This window comes from Lepisosteus platostomus, chromosome 13 (assembly GCF_059453375.1).
Source record: "Lepisosteus platostomus isolate fLepPlt1 chromosome 13, fLepPlt1.hap1, whole genome shotgun sequence".
Lineage (NCBI taxonomy): Eukaryota > Metazoa > Chordata > Actinopteri > Semionotiformes > Lepisosteidae > Lepisosteus > Lepisosteus platostomus.
The window spans coordinates 35,545,529-35,561,265 of record NC_142623.1 but is presented as its reverse complement, the minus strand read 5'-3'; the positions used below and the strand labels follow the sequence as shown (position 1 = coordinate 35,561,265).

The following is a 15,737-nucleotide window of genomic DNA, read 5'->3' as shown; positions in this document are numbered from 1 at the left end:
TTTACCTTTACCGTCTGTATTTGATAAGCTGTGTTGTATTTTCAGCTTTATTTCACAAGAGTATTTGTTCCTCTGCCAGTTCCTTGGTTCAAGAAACAAATACAAATAGTGAATATTCAAAGTACATTACGTTGAAATAAGAGTTTCTATTAAATATAAGTTTCTGGTCTATGTAAGGCACCATTGCAAAGCTCATCAAACTTCAGACAAATCCAACATTTTTATCCACAACATTTCCTTTTCAGGTTATCGGATGTCTAAGAAAACCAAGCCAAGTTCTTGACTTTTTTAGAGTTCCCTTTCTATTATAAACAGACTCAAATTTTGAATAAAACAAATTTGTTTTACAGTTGATTTCCCTGATTACAACAACATTCCTGTTACCACAAATTTTCCACTCAGGGGAATGAAATGTCCAACAAAAGCAATGGTACCTCAATCTCCCCCTTTCGCTGTTTACAAACATGTATTTGCAGCGTTAAGGTTAGTTGTGTTGGGTCAGTGAGTTACATGCATGTGTGAAATGCCTGCTTCCTCATCCATCCAAACAACTCGGAGATAAAGGCTGCACTTCAGTCCGAATGCTTTGGACTCAGTTTTGTGTCCAAGTTATCATCTGTCATGCCTACAGTGTGTGTGTGAGACTTTCAGCTCTGCTGCTCACCAACATAAGTTTTGTGTGCAGAAGAGTTGGGCAGGGAGGATTATCCTTATGAGTTGGCTGAAGTGTGCCAAAAACATAACCAGGAAACTAGGAGTGGCAATCAGATCACTCCTTTGACTAAGCCTTTGCAATTAAAATGTGTGTTTTTTTGTAAAGTTATGTAGTCTTTTGACCATGTAATGTTCTTTTGAACACAAAACAACTCATTTTAAAAATGAGCTGTTACAAATATTATTAGTACTAAAGAGAAATCAATGGTTATAAAAATGTCACATCTCATACTCCATTTTCCCTGAAGGACCAGTGTTGGCTTGATTTCGATTCGGTGCCAATACTTTGACACTTTTTTTTAACACATGATAATGTGTATTGTTGTACTTGCAAAACAAATGCAGCCGAAGACTCGATAATGGTGTGTTCAAAGATTGGAATTATAAGTTAGTACAATTAGATCCCCTATTCCATTATTTGGCCACTTCAGAATGAATCTTAAATCACTTTTATTGTGAAGAAAAAAAAGAAGACTCTATACATGTGCTGTCTGTATTTTTCAGATCAGATTTTGAAGTTTGTTTTCCTTCCTAAGGGGAAATCTTGCTCACAGGGAGGTGGGGAATGAGTTAACCTTTTATTTGTTGACAGGACATGTGTGTCTCAGGTTACAATGACCCTTGTGACTGACCGTCTTGGTTTCTTTTTTGCCATTTCAGATTGATCACCTCAGAGATTATTTCTTTGAGAAAACAACAACATATGAGAAGTGGAATCTCATTACAGGGACAGGCAGAGTTCCTTTCTTGCTTCAAGCCTCTCTCTTTTTGCTCTGTTGTCACAGCAGCTTTGTATCTGTGTGTCTTGCAAGGTTGTGGTGTGGACCACACAGCTGGGAAGGGTGAGGGGGAGATGGAGACAGGGGGAGAGGTAGGGGAGGATCAATAGGGAAGTCAGACAGATGAAAAGAGGTTTAGATGGAAGGGGATGGGTGCTAATATAAACACCTTTAAACTTGCATGTGAAAGCTGCTGTTCTGACACTTTAAACAACAAAGATTGTATCTGCATCCTCCCCTGACTGGACTGTTCTTTGTTGTTTTGGATTTTAAGTATGAAGTAAAACATTTTAGCACCCCAAGCTTGTTTTATCTCAAACTCTACAGAGAGGCAAGCACTTTTTATTTTGTCTGACTGGAGATGAGCTTTGAGATCACAGCGGTCCTCATTTTATCTGAAAAAAAAAAAATCCAATAATAAGCAACTGGAGTCCCTGATTCTTCATCTGACGTTCCTCTGTCACTTTGACAAATATTCTAAACGCCCAAAAGCTCTGACATAATTCTGACATAATTGACATAATAAAGAAATGAAATTTATTAAATTCAATGCAAAATGAGACATCCTCAGCTGTTTGAACACAGGTTGGACATATCAACCAGTTTTGTAATGAATAATATAAAGTGCCCTCCATAGGTATTGAGACAAGGAAGTCACAATTGCTATTTTTGCCGTATATTCTGATTCAGTTCTGAGGTGAAAAGATTAATATGATGCAAAAGTATTAATGTCACCTTTTATTTCTGGGAATTTCTGTGCTTATATGTCATATCATTTTAGAATAATAGCACCTTTTGTGTTCAATTTCCCAATTTCAGGTGTATTTGGACAATTAGCTGCCAGGTTTTGTGTACTGGTCAGGTTTTTCCTGTTTCAGTGATTGTGCTTACATAATAGCTGTGAATGTATAGTGTTGGATTTAGCCTTTGCTCTTCCCTTTCATGTCAGCCCTTGGAGTCAGTAGGCCTAAACCAACAGGAAGATGGAGAACTGTGTACGAAAGAAAAACAAGCAGTTTGGCTGCTGAAAGAAAATAAGAATTCAATCAGAACCATTGCACAGAAACTAGGCCTAGCAAAATCAACCATTTTGAATATCCTGTAAAGGAAAGAAGCCGCTGGTGTACTTAGCAATCAGCAAAGACCAGGTCAACCGAGAAAAACAGTTGCAGTTGATGAAAGAAAACTGATCAGATCTGTGAAACACCAGTTTAAAAATCACTAAAACAACTGTCACTGAAATCACAAAACAACCTCCACAGTGCGGGGTTGAAGGTATCACAATCTACTGCTCACAGAGGACCCCGACAGCAAATTATAAAGGCTACACTGTGAGATACAAACCTCTCAACAGCACCAGTAAAAGAATGTCCAGATTACAATTTGCTAAAAAGTACAGAGATGAGCCAGTAGAGATCTGGAAAAATGTGTTATGGATAGATGAGACAATGATAAACCTCTACCAAAGTGATGGCAAGGATAGAGACTGGAGAAAGGAAGAAATTACAGATGTCATTCATGGTGGAGGTAGTGTCTTTGCTTGGCCACACATGACCACCTCTGGAACCAGCTTAGTCAGCTTTACTGATGATGTTACTAATGTTTGTAGCTGCAAAATGACTTCCAAAGTGCACAGGATCATCTTGACTACCTATGCACAACAAAATGTCTCCAGATTCACCGGCCAGTGCTTCATCATGTCAGGGAGGGAAGTAGAAAGTCTTAGACTGGCTAAATCAATCTCCTTATTTAAATCCAGTCGAGTGTCAATTTCACTTGCTGAAAAAGGAGACTGAAATCAGAAATTCCCCAAAACAAACAGCAACTAAAAATGGCTTCAACAAAGATTTAGCCTAGCATCTCAAAAGAACAAACCAAGTGTTTGGTGATGTCAATGGGTCACAGGTGTGAGGCAGTTATACTACTTTTATTCTAAGTTTAAACTTTAAGTAAGTATAAACTTTATACTACTTTAATTTACTTTAAGTTAATTTGTTCCAAGATTTGTCCCACCTAAAAAGGGGGAATGGAACACAAAAATAGTGGTTATATTTAAAGCTTAAATTTTGTGCATAAATACTCAGAAATAAAAGGTGATATTCTGTAATTATGACACATTTGTCTTTTCATCTCAGATCCGATTTGCAATTTGGCAAATGTTGACTTCATTGTCCCAATACTTGTGGAAGGTACTGAACATATGAAAGATTAGTTGGCATGAATATGTACTCAGAAAACACAAAGCTTAATATATTCTGACAGCCATTAAAGTCTTTCATGTGGTCTTGTTCACTTTGTTCAAGTAAGTGACCTTATCATCTTTCAGACATGATTGCCTTTGCTGTGGTTTTCACAAATCACAGGAGGTTAGCAATCGCCTTATGGAAACATCTCATTCCTCTACTTCTTAAACTGGTCAATATTTGCATGATATTTTACCCCTCCTCCCCATTGCTTTTTCTCCCACCCTGTTGTCTTTTTTTCCAAACTCAGTATGTAACTGACTTCATCTAATCAAGCCTTTAAAACAGAAAATTACAATTTTCTCTGGGCTGGATAATGATCTTTTTGTTTGGTTGTGATTGTGATATGAAGGAAACTATACAAACTCTTAATGATAATGATGAAGGTTGTAGAATAAATAGCAAAAGAAGAAAATAGTCCACGCATGGTTACCATGAACACTGCTAAATGTATTATATAAGAGTATGTATTCTGGTGAAAAAGCCTTAGTATTGAAATGGAAATCATATTCAGTTGTGCCACAATGCAACTGTCTCTTGCTTCAGCTGAAAGTAATCACCAGAATTTTACAATTACTAAACATGGGCGTTCGGTTGATTGAATTGGCAACTCCTGAAACCAGAACTTAACCTAACAAAGAGCAGACTGAGTACATTTCCTCTGAGATCCCATTACACAGCTTCAAATTACATCTATCTCTTAGAAAGAGAGAGTTGAGTGTTCTTTCAACTGGTATGAACTTTTTCTGTAGACAAGACACTGTAGACAAGATTAGGGAAGCACCCTACCAAAAGTCCTACAATTTTTTTTTAAATGCTTTTGAATTTTGGTAGGCCACAAGGCTTACATAAACCCAAGTACAGCATTGTTTAAATATAAGATCCAGGATTTGGGAGTGGAAGAAAACCACTTTTCCATTTCATTCACTTAAGTACTTTTCATCTCGCCACAATGAACCCATGACCCAGTTTCCTGACACAGAGAGTGACTCTGACAGTCACCTCCTTAATTACTTATATACTGTACACTGATAGAAAAACAAAGGACATTTTTGTGACGTAGACACATACTGAAAAATAATCTGATGGACATTTTGGGCAAAAGCCATTCTAGAGTGGTGCAGAATGAGAAGTAAAGCACAGTAACATTTTGTTTTAAAATCCCTGTTGTTGAAGCTATGATATACAGTACACATAATACAAGACACATGTTCCTTGGCATGTTTTCCACTGTTAAAGCTCAATAACTGTTACTAATACCACTGTGGATTCACAAGTACAAAGAAACTTTATTACACGTAGTAGATGAAATAGTGCGACATTATGGATCAGTACTTTAGTGTAACTAATGTTATGCAGATCTCCAAAGTAACTTTCTCAAAGGACCTCCAAAACCTCCGAGCTAATATGGCACTCAGACGCCAGGACACTGTTGAGTAAGTGTGTGTGTAACGTCAAGGCTTGCTTCATCACTGGCTTTTGTTATGGCTTCACAACAGGAACGTTAGCCAAGTTGTGAGTCTCGATTCGTCACCACAGGGTGAACTCAGTCAGGGTGATAAGGTCCAGACGGGACATTCAGCACAGCGCAGGACACACATTGCAGGAGCAAGGCTAATTAACCATTACGCATACAGTGACCCACCCTGGGATTCTTTACGATTTTGTATTGCAAGAAAAAGCCTCATATGGGCTGTGCAGCAGTAACTATGATGTAAGTACATTTGTCTGTACAGTACATCTAATGTTGTTTGAGAAATGGCCGTGCTGTTCATGATTACATTTAATCTATAAAAACTGGAAATTACTTCATGCTGATTTTAATTAAAAAAACAGAAATACCACAGGTAAGTGCTGTGAGTGAAATGGTAAAAGTAAACAAAATGCTAGATTAAAAATAAATAACCCAAGCATTAATAGCTGTCACAACTTCAAGTGTTGGATTATTTCTCATTTGTCATAAGAAAGTATTAATTTTCTTCTATTAGGATTTTAAGTATTTCTAGGTATCTTGTAGTCCGTGACTTAGTATAAGAGTAACACCCTCTCTCTCCACAATTTGGTTTTACAGCTAAAACACTCATTGATTACACTGCCCCTAACTAGGCCTCTTTATCCTGAATGCTGTCTTTGTGGTGCCTGTTGCTATGACAGCAAGACAGTTGCACCCAAGGAGGCTAAATCTACACATGAAATCATTTACCCAGCACCACCCCCCTCACACACGTCCCCCTTCAACAGAACGGAATGCAGAAATCATTAAAAGTAACCTGTGGAAAAAAACATTTCTAGTCCTTTTTCTACAGTAGAACAGGAAGCAGACATTTAGAATTAAATACCTGCTGGATATTTGCTCCTACAAAGTTGCAACAGTAAAGTAACCATTTAATTTTGAAAAAAAAAACAACTTAAAAAGTAATGAGTACATCATAACAATTAATCATATAGAAGTCTCTAAAAATGGTCATAATGAAGCCAAAACACTGAGATTGTTTAGAGACACCTTCGACAGTTCTGTGAATTTCATTATTTTTATTTGCTTTGGCAACACTGATTGTACCCAACAGTCATGCTAATAAAGCACCTTGAATTGAAATTGAATTGAACTGAACTGAAGCACTCAGACAAACGCCTCAAAAGCAAAGAGAGAACACATATATTCTACAGAAAGCACCCCAGGCTAGAACCCAGGACCCATGAAATGTGAGAGAGCAGTGCTGACCAGCACATCACCATCAGTCCTGTGTTTATCTTCTTACATATCAAGCACAAATGAGGAGGCTGGGAGTCACTTTATGCCATTTAGGAATAAATATACTGTATACTGAAAATAGCTTTCACAAGCTAGTATATTTGACCCCAAAACATTGTCTGTGCTGCAGAATACTGGCCAGATATTTATTAAAGAGTTGTCCTCACACTTGGCCCGCCTCATAGTGACCTACAGGTCTGTGAATTAGGCATTGCAGATTAGCTCATTTGTTGAACTAGAAATTGCAGAATTTACTTAGAAGGTTATGTGTGTTATTAATGCTTCACAACAGTAGGCCTATTAGTTCAGATTAAGCATTTTGACATGATTGCTTTCTGACAGAAAAGAGCTGGGCTTGTTCTATCAGGACACTGTTACTCCTCAGCAAAACTGCTTATATCTGGTTGTATCTGACATCCCACAGGGCACTGCTCTTTGTCTCACCTGCACAGAACACAGACATTCCCACTGTATCAGGACTGAGAGAGTTCTGCAGTGGTATGGCAAACAGAACATCCCCTTTTTAAGTTTGTAATTTACATTAAGGTGGCAATCAAGCAAATTAATTATCATTCACCATTGGGAAAACAGCCATCCTGCTCTTGTTCTTGACTACTCAGCAATGAAGAACCATATAGTAAGCTGCAGGCTGGCTGACAGCAATAAAAGACACAATTTAAAATAAGCCTGTTTAGATTTCCATGCTGTGATTTAAACTAAATGTTATTTTATTCACACAACAGCTATTGCGAAACTTTTTTGCATGGAATGCCTTCTTTTTCTTGTCCTTGAAACAGTGACTTTAGCTTCAACTCTGCCTGTCTAGCTTCAGAGATAATATACCAGCTCATCACCTCACATTTGTGATGTTACAGCAAAGACATGATACCCACTCTAACACGCACATCAGTTGGATATTATTAAGAGCTTTCACACCTTTGTGGAAATTTAAGAGGGAAGAGGCCATTCAGTTTGTTTGGTGGCCCAGTAGGTAGCTGATCCAAAGAGTCTAACCCTTTTATATTCAAACTGTAGTGTAAAGCAAACACTCATACATATGCATCTTTCAAAATCTGAACACTACCTTTCTTGTCTAGGGTTTCTGAAAGGAATGTACACTCCTTTAAATACATCTCACAATTTGGCATACTCAAATAATCTGAAAGAACAGTGTAATGCCTGTTAAGCTGTGAACAGGTTGTCTGTGTTACTGCTCCACAGTTAGTGGGAAGACAGTTAGTACTGCTGTCTCAGTACCCTATGGGACTGGAGTGGTTCCCAGTCACAATACAATTCCCAGTTTGTTTATTTTCTGTGTATTTGCTTGGGTTTTTCCTGGGAGCTCCAGTTTCCTTTTCCTTCCAATGTTAGTTGGTGTCTCTAAATTGTCCCTGTAACTGTGATCCATGCCAGATACATGTGTATCAGGCATGTCTTTCTCACATCTTTCATCAGAAACATTAAAGGTACATTTGCTTCCCCATTAAATCAGACATAGGCTCTCAAAATCTGGGCTAAGGAAAAGTCACTCTAACAGTAATTTTAACATATAAGTGAAAGAATTGAAAAGCTGTATTTTTAGTCCTCTGCACTGGATGCTTTCATGTTTTTTAGATCCTGCTACTTCCAAATGCTACAACTGAATATTTTAGTATACCACACAGCTGTATTTTATATCTAACTCGAAATGAAAAAAATAAACATGTTCTTTGATGATGTTTGATATTTTAAATTCATGTTTTAGTTATAGTAATTTGGAATATTGTTTTCTGCTAATGAACGTGTAATGAGCACTTCTTACTAAGCCTGATTTGAGATTTGAGCTTTGTCCAGCCTTGTTGACAACACTCTCTCTCCCCCATGTGCACTGAGAAACACATACTGTAGCATCTCAAATGGCCTACCATCTTGAATACAAAAAGTAAAACTGTTCTGTGGGTTAGGAGGTGGAATGATATCTCAGAATTACTGTGGCACTCTTGTGGATCTTCAGACTGAACCCATTCCACTTAATCTTTTTCCAGCACTTGGAATTCCTGCTCCTGATCAACCTGGTGCCCTCCAGACTCTGAGACATAACTATCTGGGAGTAGCCTGTTGCTGCATGACCTTCTTGAGACCCACTTTGATATTTCAAATCTTAAAGGCATATTTCAGAAAATAATGTTTTGACATGATTCCAACACCAGACACACAATTTTGAAACATACTAATCACTGTAAGACAAAACGCACATGCAGACCACCAGTTTAAAACAGAATTATATAATTTATACAGATTTAAAAATCTCAAACTTCCGATTGCCAGGGCTGAAAAAATGTTTTCTATTCTTGTTAAGAGACATGTAAACAAAGAAACATAAAAAAAAAGTTCCTGTCTCATAAGCAAGCCTCCAAATATAACTATTTTTTTTTTAAATTGGGGGATTTCTCCCATTTCTAAGCTATGAGAATCCATAAAAAAGCCAGCACACTTCAGCATCCTGAAAAATGTTCATTCTTCTCCAGTCCTAATAGTATTGAATCTTAATTCGCGTTTCATTTAAAAACAAATAAAAAAGTCCATGAAGCAATTTCAATGTAGAGGACAGCCTCATTCTAAACATGTGCACTTTATTTAGACACAAAATTCTATTTTTTCTTCGATGTGGAGGCATGTCCAGCAGTCCCAACATGCCAGAAGCAAGCTCCTCCTCATACCTCACTTCTTTAACGTTTATTAAATTGTGAGCTGATGCCTGGGACTTCTGAGTTTTTAGATACTTTTAAAAGCATTCACTGACCCCAACCTCTCCAGCATTCTGTACATAATACAGTCTTCCACGCTTTTGAAAAGCTTGGTACTCAGTCGCTGCCGCTATCGCTGTCGTCGTCCTCTTCCTCCTCCTCCTTCGGCGCCGACTCCTCCATCAGCCCCGAGAAGAAGTCATCCCCTGCCCCGAAGGCCTTCTTGCTCAAAGACTTGAGGTGGCCCCCCTTCTTCTTCCTCTTGCGGTAGTCACTGACAACCATGTCCCCCAGGGAGGAAATGTCCCAGAATTTCACCTTCTGGTCGTGGGCGCAGCTGGCGAGGAAGCGCCTGTCGTGCGACTTGGCGATCTGCTCGATGGGCTCCCCCACGTGCTGGCCCACACTGCCGATGACCCGGTTCGGGAGCAGGTTGATAGCCCTCCAGACAGAAAAAAAAAACAGAAAGAACGGATTTATTTTTCCAATTCTAAACAATGAAAAAATGTAGTTACACCATATCTATCAAGCGAACATTAGCTATTATCAAGTATGATGTGTGGTTAATGAATGGCAAGGTATGATTGCGACCTAATCCTTTTCTTTCAGTATTTACTCTGTAAGGAGGTGATCTATTTTGTACACACAAATAAAGATTCTTAATTAAAAACCATTAAAAAAAACACTCCCTCTGCTGGTCAGACAAGGTATTCTGACTAGGTCTTGTGTTTCCTCCAGTCTTCAAGGTTGTTGGAAAAAAAAAGCATGGTTATTTCTGCATTGGAAAGGTTCCATTGGATTTGCCATTGTTTTTGTTAAACCTGTTAAAAATATAGCTGTCATTTAGGAATACACAAGTTTAATTGAAACACACACTGCAGTGTTTTGTAACTACATTCGAATATTGCAATATATATTTAAAATACGATGACGGGACTTATAGCTTAGAAGCCTGCACACTATTTGTGCTTCATGGGCTAATAAGTAGAAATATTAACTGGTTCTGCAGGAACAAATTATTTTCTACTGGAGGTAACTGCTGATGAGTGGGTAACTTGCAAAATGTCAAGCAAGCATGGACAGGTTTAGCTCAGAATCTGAGCAACAACTGATTTGTAAACGTTATGTATTGGTAGTTTTACACTCTTCTCACCTTATAACTCCATCCATTGAAGCAGCACAAAGTATGCTGTCAGTAATGGCAACAATGCTGTCGACAGACTCGGCCTGTACTGCAAATCTGTCACTGGTGGCTCCGAACCCATTCCAGTTGAACAGATAGATCGTCCCCTCGCTGGAACCACACGCCACTTTCTTTCCTCTCTGTTGGGACATGGTCAATATCGAAATGCAGATAAAAACTGTGAGACCAAACATAAACCCTTAACCTGAAGCTTCAACAGCAGATACTACAAGTAAACCTCTAATGTACAAAATCAGCATCAATAAAGTGCAAAGAAAACAAAGCCACTTTAAACACGACTCCAGTTCAACAGAGATGGGAATCTTAAAATGCTCTCAAATGTTTCTAAAATATAAAGCACATTTCCTTGTGTTAAAAAAGACAAATGTGTAAAATGTCAGGACATCTGTTGTTATTCGATAGGGCCGTGAATATCAACACCATTTTCCATTGTACACAATACTGAACAACATTCATAGATGCGCCAGTTGATTGAGGAAAATTAGCATCAATAACTCGTCTGCAACACTCCTGTATGTTCTCTCACTCCAGTCCGGCTCGTGAAGCCCTGCCTGAAAATGTATGCCTTTCCTTCAGTCACCTACCTTCATGATGGCAACAGAGGTCAAGTCCCCACTCTGGAACTCCGACAAGAGATCGAAGCGCCTCCTTTTAATATTAAACACCCCCATTGTGCCATCTCCACTGCGTAAAAGAGAGAATACAATAAGAAACAAATCTATCAGCGGCACAAAAATAGTTCTGATTTTTTTTTGTCAGCTTCATGTGTGTTCTTTTTAAAAAAAAAACATTTGTTCCAGACTTACTAGATGGTAATGCTGGCTCCACACGGTCCCAATTTGTTTTTGTAACATTTTGTAATTTTCTCATGTTTGCCAACTTCTACATATGCACCCATGTGCCAAAAACAGTGAACCTGCCACACAACTTGAACTCATTTAATTGGACACAACCTTATTCTAACAAGGTTATGAGACATGTAAACAGAAACATGAGAGGTAAAACGCGGACGGATATTTAAAATGACCTAGCTGAACGTACTTTCTAAAGGCAATAGAAAGTAAGTGGAAAGTAAGACGTGTGGTCTCTAGAAAAGCTCCAGTTCCACAAATTCCCACGTGATCCCCAGAGGGAAATGTATTCTGGCTGTTTATAAAGGTGTCACCTTGTCGTAAGCAGGATTTTCTTGCTCTCATCAATGGTGATGTCGCTAATGTACTCCTCATGCTGTTTCATCTCCATGAAAGCCGTTCCTTTCCTCAAGTCCCACACTTTCAGAATGCCGTTGTCATCTCCTGTCGCCAGCAGGTTCTCGTCGATCACCAGCATGCTATTTAAAGGGTAACTGGAGAGACACAAACACAAAATCTACAATGAATGGGGGCATTTGCCTAAGCGGAACAAACAGTTATCAGTCCATGATTTGCATATTCATTTTTAGCCATGCCTAAGAGTTTATATGGATTAAGAAGCAAACTATTGCCCTCAAAACATTATGTCCTGTCATTCACTTCAAGATTTGAAAATGACATTTCTAAACAAAAATAAAACTTAACTTTTTTAAATATTCAGATTTCTAGAGGTAAATATCACTGTAAAAAAGTGAGTGAAGCACACAACATTTTGGGTTATCTAACCAGGTTGAAGGATAGGGCCAACAGCCATATCACCCTGCAACTCACCACTGGCAGCCCACTGAAGCTCAGCAGGTGTGAGCCTGGTCAGTACCTGGATGGGAGACCTCCTGGGAAAAACTACGCTTGCTGCTGGAAGAGGTGTTAGATGGGCCAGTAGGGGACACTCACCCTGTGGTCTGTGTAAGCCCTAACACCCCAGTATAGTGATGGGGACACTGTACTTTGCATAAGACATAAAACCGAGGTCCTGACTCTCTGTGGTCATTATAAATTCCCTGGGTGCTTTTTGAAAAGAGTAGGGGTGTAACCCTGGCGATCTGGCCAAATATCCCCTGGCGTTTACCAATCATGGCCTCTTTATAATCCCCATCTATGAACTGGCTTCATCACTCTGTTCTCCTCGCTACTGAGAGCTGGTGTGTGGTAAGAGTACTGGTGCACTATGGCTGCTGTCGCATCATCTAGGTGGGGCTGCTAATTGGTGGTGGCAGAGGGGAGTCCCCATTACCTGTAAAGCACTTTGAGTAGTGTGTCCAAAAAAGCACTATGTAAGTGTAAGGAATTAATAATAATAATAATAATAATAATAATAATAATAATAATAATAATAATAATAATAATAATAATAATAATAATATACATACAAAGGGTAGCAAGACACTTTGCAATTAAATTAGCAACTCATCAGCAACAGATCTTCACAGATTACTACCTGTGGGCTTTTGATATTCGTGAGAGAAGTTTGCCTTCCTCCACATCCATGATATGGACAGCTTTGTCCTTGGATATGCTGAATAGCTCTGCAGAGATACAAGCAGGCACCAAAGAAGAGATTGTGAATACCTGGCATGTCAATAGCAGTTACTTCAACATTTTGAATGGATACGATTACCAGACAATCAAAAGATACGATATCTTCTGTTGAATCCAACTAGAAAGTCTCCAGTACTTTACTACTAATCCAAAGAACTGTCTAGTTAAGATCACGCATTTTATTAACATCCTTTTCTGTTCCTCACTTTGTCACAAGCTATAATATTTCGCCTTTAAAGCATTACAGTGTATGTATACAGTATAAACTGATACTTAATATGTTAGATAACACACAGTGGTTGTAAACACAAGAGAAAGCAAAGTACTTGTGAACTTACTTTGGCCATCGTATGAGAAAGCCACTTCCCTGCATGATTTGAGGTGATGCCCAGAGGACCACAGTTCTTTGTTATCCCCTTCTGTACAAGAGTACGAGTAACTGAGAACACAAATGTGATTTTTAGTGGGTGCCAACAGATGAAATCCCCGAAAAACACAAGGATTCAAAAGTGGGATTAGAACAAACAGAGAGATAAAGACAGATTTTCAGTATTCAACAAAGCAAAAGACTAATCTTGGATTCAATGTAAAAGGACTTTTGACAGGTATTGTATCTGTATGTTACTCCGAAAAGATTTCTTATTTCCGAATGAACAAATGCAAGATGAGTGAATGATCATTTCCTATGTCTGTAGACGCCAACATGAAAAGCATACACATAAATATCCCCATCCAAGTCCCCTGCTGCCACGACGTCTCGGCTGGGATGGAATGCTACTGTGTTTACAGCAGCTTCAAACAGTATGTCTTCTGGGGTCTCTCTGATCTTGGGTTCCGCTGGATGGTCTTCCTGCAATATGGGGAAAAGACGTCTTAAGTTTACCATTTGTGCGTCATTAGAACACAAATACTTTTAAGTAGTAGCTTTACCAGTTTGGTTAACATTTCATGATTTCAGATAGTTACATCAGAGGTACAGTGGGGTATGCCTTTATACACTTTTGAACGACTTATTTAAAAATGTTTATTACTTGTTCGCTTTCGTCGTTTTCTTCAGCTTCAGAGTTGTTATCCACAAACACCGCCGTTGTCTCCGCGTCTTGCTGTAACAACAATAAAAGTTATTCGATAAAAGTTGCTATGGGACAGAAATGGTCCTTCTGTTTTAGCAGTGATCGCGCGGCAGGAACGACTTGATTTATAAAACCATTTGAAGCATCAGAAGGACAGTTTGTTTTTTAAATTGTGAATATTCTAAAAAAAGAGGTTGCAAGCTTCATAAATGAAAATTGCATCTTGTATGATCCGCATTCATGAGGGAAAGACTGTAACAAACATTACATTTCAATTTCAAATATCAATATGTAAAACTAAAATAATATTTAGAAACTCATGTGTTCTTACCATGGACGCGGCCATCTTTAAAAACTTTACGTCACGTCAGGTCTTGATCAGTAACCTTAATAAATACGGCCACTATTTCTGTAATGTGAGGAAAATATTAGTAGACATATGTATACATATATTTAAATGAATTTAATACTATGAATACGGAAATTTGATGTCAATAATTTAAGCCTTTGGAAACTAACATTTATTTCCAGCTTCCAGGACCTAATACATTAATAATCGTATCAAAGCACAGAGAAAACAGTGCTCGTTTGTCATTATACGACCGAAGTTTCACCTCCTAGGAAAAAAAACTCGCAAAACTTAAATAATTGACCATTAAAATACACGTAAAAGTCTCCGATTCGTTCCAAGTGCTCGTAACAGGACATAAACCAGTTAAATGCTGGTACTTTTCGGATGTATTTCAATAGTTTGGCACCATAAATTGCAAAGTATGTGGTACAAGTTCAATTTACTAACACTTCTATTTTATACAAGCCGTTATGTTTGAATGCATTATGAAGCAGTAAACATGCTCTCTATTGTAAACATGACACGAACCAATAAGAATTGATTCCAGAACAACAACAACAACAACAACAACAACAACAACAAAAACCAATGTCTGTTATGATATTTAATAAATCCTGTGCGGTCAAAGACCCCTCGCTGCAAACTCGAATCAAGCCGTGTGGCGGCATCGATGCAACAGCAGAGAGAAGCGAAAAATTAAAATAGGAAAACGAGCTACACGCATGGAGCTTGAATTAGCGGGAGATGTTAACTCGTTTGACAAAAATAGTATTTATGGTAAAAATGTAAATCTCCTTTTAGCGTATACTCGCGAGTAAAGTGCTTGTTTAACAAGGGATGGGTGTATTTTACTGATGAAAGACAACCGTGAGGAGAAATCCTTGTAATCAAACATTCAAAGAATGCTTTAAACCAAGAACGCACAGTAAACTACATCAGAAGACAAATTTATTGACACGGGTGTTCTTATATCCCCCGACAGTATTCTCTTACGTGCTTTAGTTATAAGTAGCTATAATTGAATTATTTTTTTTTCTTTCAGAACCTTAGTGTTAAAAATTGTGCCCCGTGTGAGGATCGAACTCACGACCTTCAGATTATGAGACTGACGCGCTACCTACTGCGCTAACGAGGCATCTGTCCCGTATGATCTCTTATATTGGTCTTTCTGCCTCTCCAGCAGCAATTACAATGGATTTGGGTAAATATTTCAATATTGTGATCAAGGTGAACTATACTGAATCCTAGGCGATGCGATATCTTGCTATATGGTACGCATGGAAAATCAATCGGGATTGCTTGTTGCCATCATCACTTTATATATATATATTATCAGTCGCTTAAAAAAATGTTCACAACCATAACCAGCTTTCTGTTTATTGTAGAACTAGGCACAGGACCTGGAACGATTTTCTTTAAACTTTAAACCTGACCGTCGTCAGAA

At 38.3% G+C, this 15,737-nt stretch overlaps 1 protein-coding gene and 1 non-coding gene across 2 annotated transcripts; both read right to left on the bottom strand.

The window, feature by feature from the left end:
- Positions 1–5,005: 5,005 nt before the first annotated feature.
- Positions 5,006–14,319, bottom strand: wdr55 (WD repeat domain 55). Its single transcript, XM_088604397.1, has 9 exons — positions 14,273–14,319; positions 13,900–13,971; positions 13,585–13,718; positions 13,207–13,307; positions 12,768–12,855; positions 11,584–11,763; positions 11,003–11,102; positions 10,368–10,537; positions 5,006–9,656 (listed from the first exon to the last, which is right to left on the bottom strand). The coding sequence occupies exons 1-9, from the start codon at positions 14,285–14,287 to the stop codon at positions 9,332–9,334; spliced, it is 1,185 nt and encodes a 394-aa protein (XP_088460523.1). The 5' UTR covers positions 14,288–14,319; the 3' UTR covers positions 5,006–9,331.
- A 1,036-nt stretch (positions 14,320–15,355) lies between these two features.
- trnam-cau (transfer RNA methionine (anticodon CAU)) lies at positions 15,356–15,428 on the bottom strand. Its single transcript has one exon. It is a non-coding gene; the product is annotated as a tRNA-Met (tRNA).
- Between the last annotated feature and the right edge of the window lie 309 nt (positions 15,429–15,737).

What these genes read in the sequence shown, in the direction of transcription:
- wdr55 (XM_088604397.1), bottom strand. An exon ending in AAAACGACGAAAGCGAACAA is followed by an intron (nt 13,719 to 13,899) that starts GTAATAAACATT and finishes CCCATATTGCAG; the next exon opens with GAAGACCATCCAGCGGAACC. An exon ending in TTTCTCATACGATGGCCAAA is followed by an intron (nt 12,856 to 13,206) that starts GTAAGTTCACAA and finishes GTATCTCTGCAG; the next exon opens with AGCTATTCAGCATATCCAAG.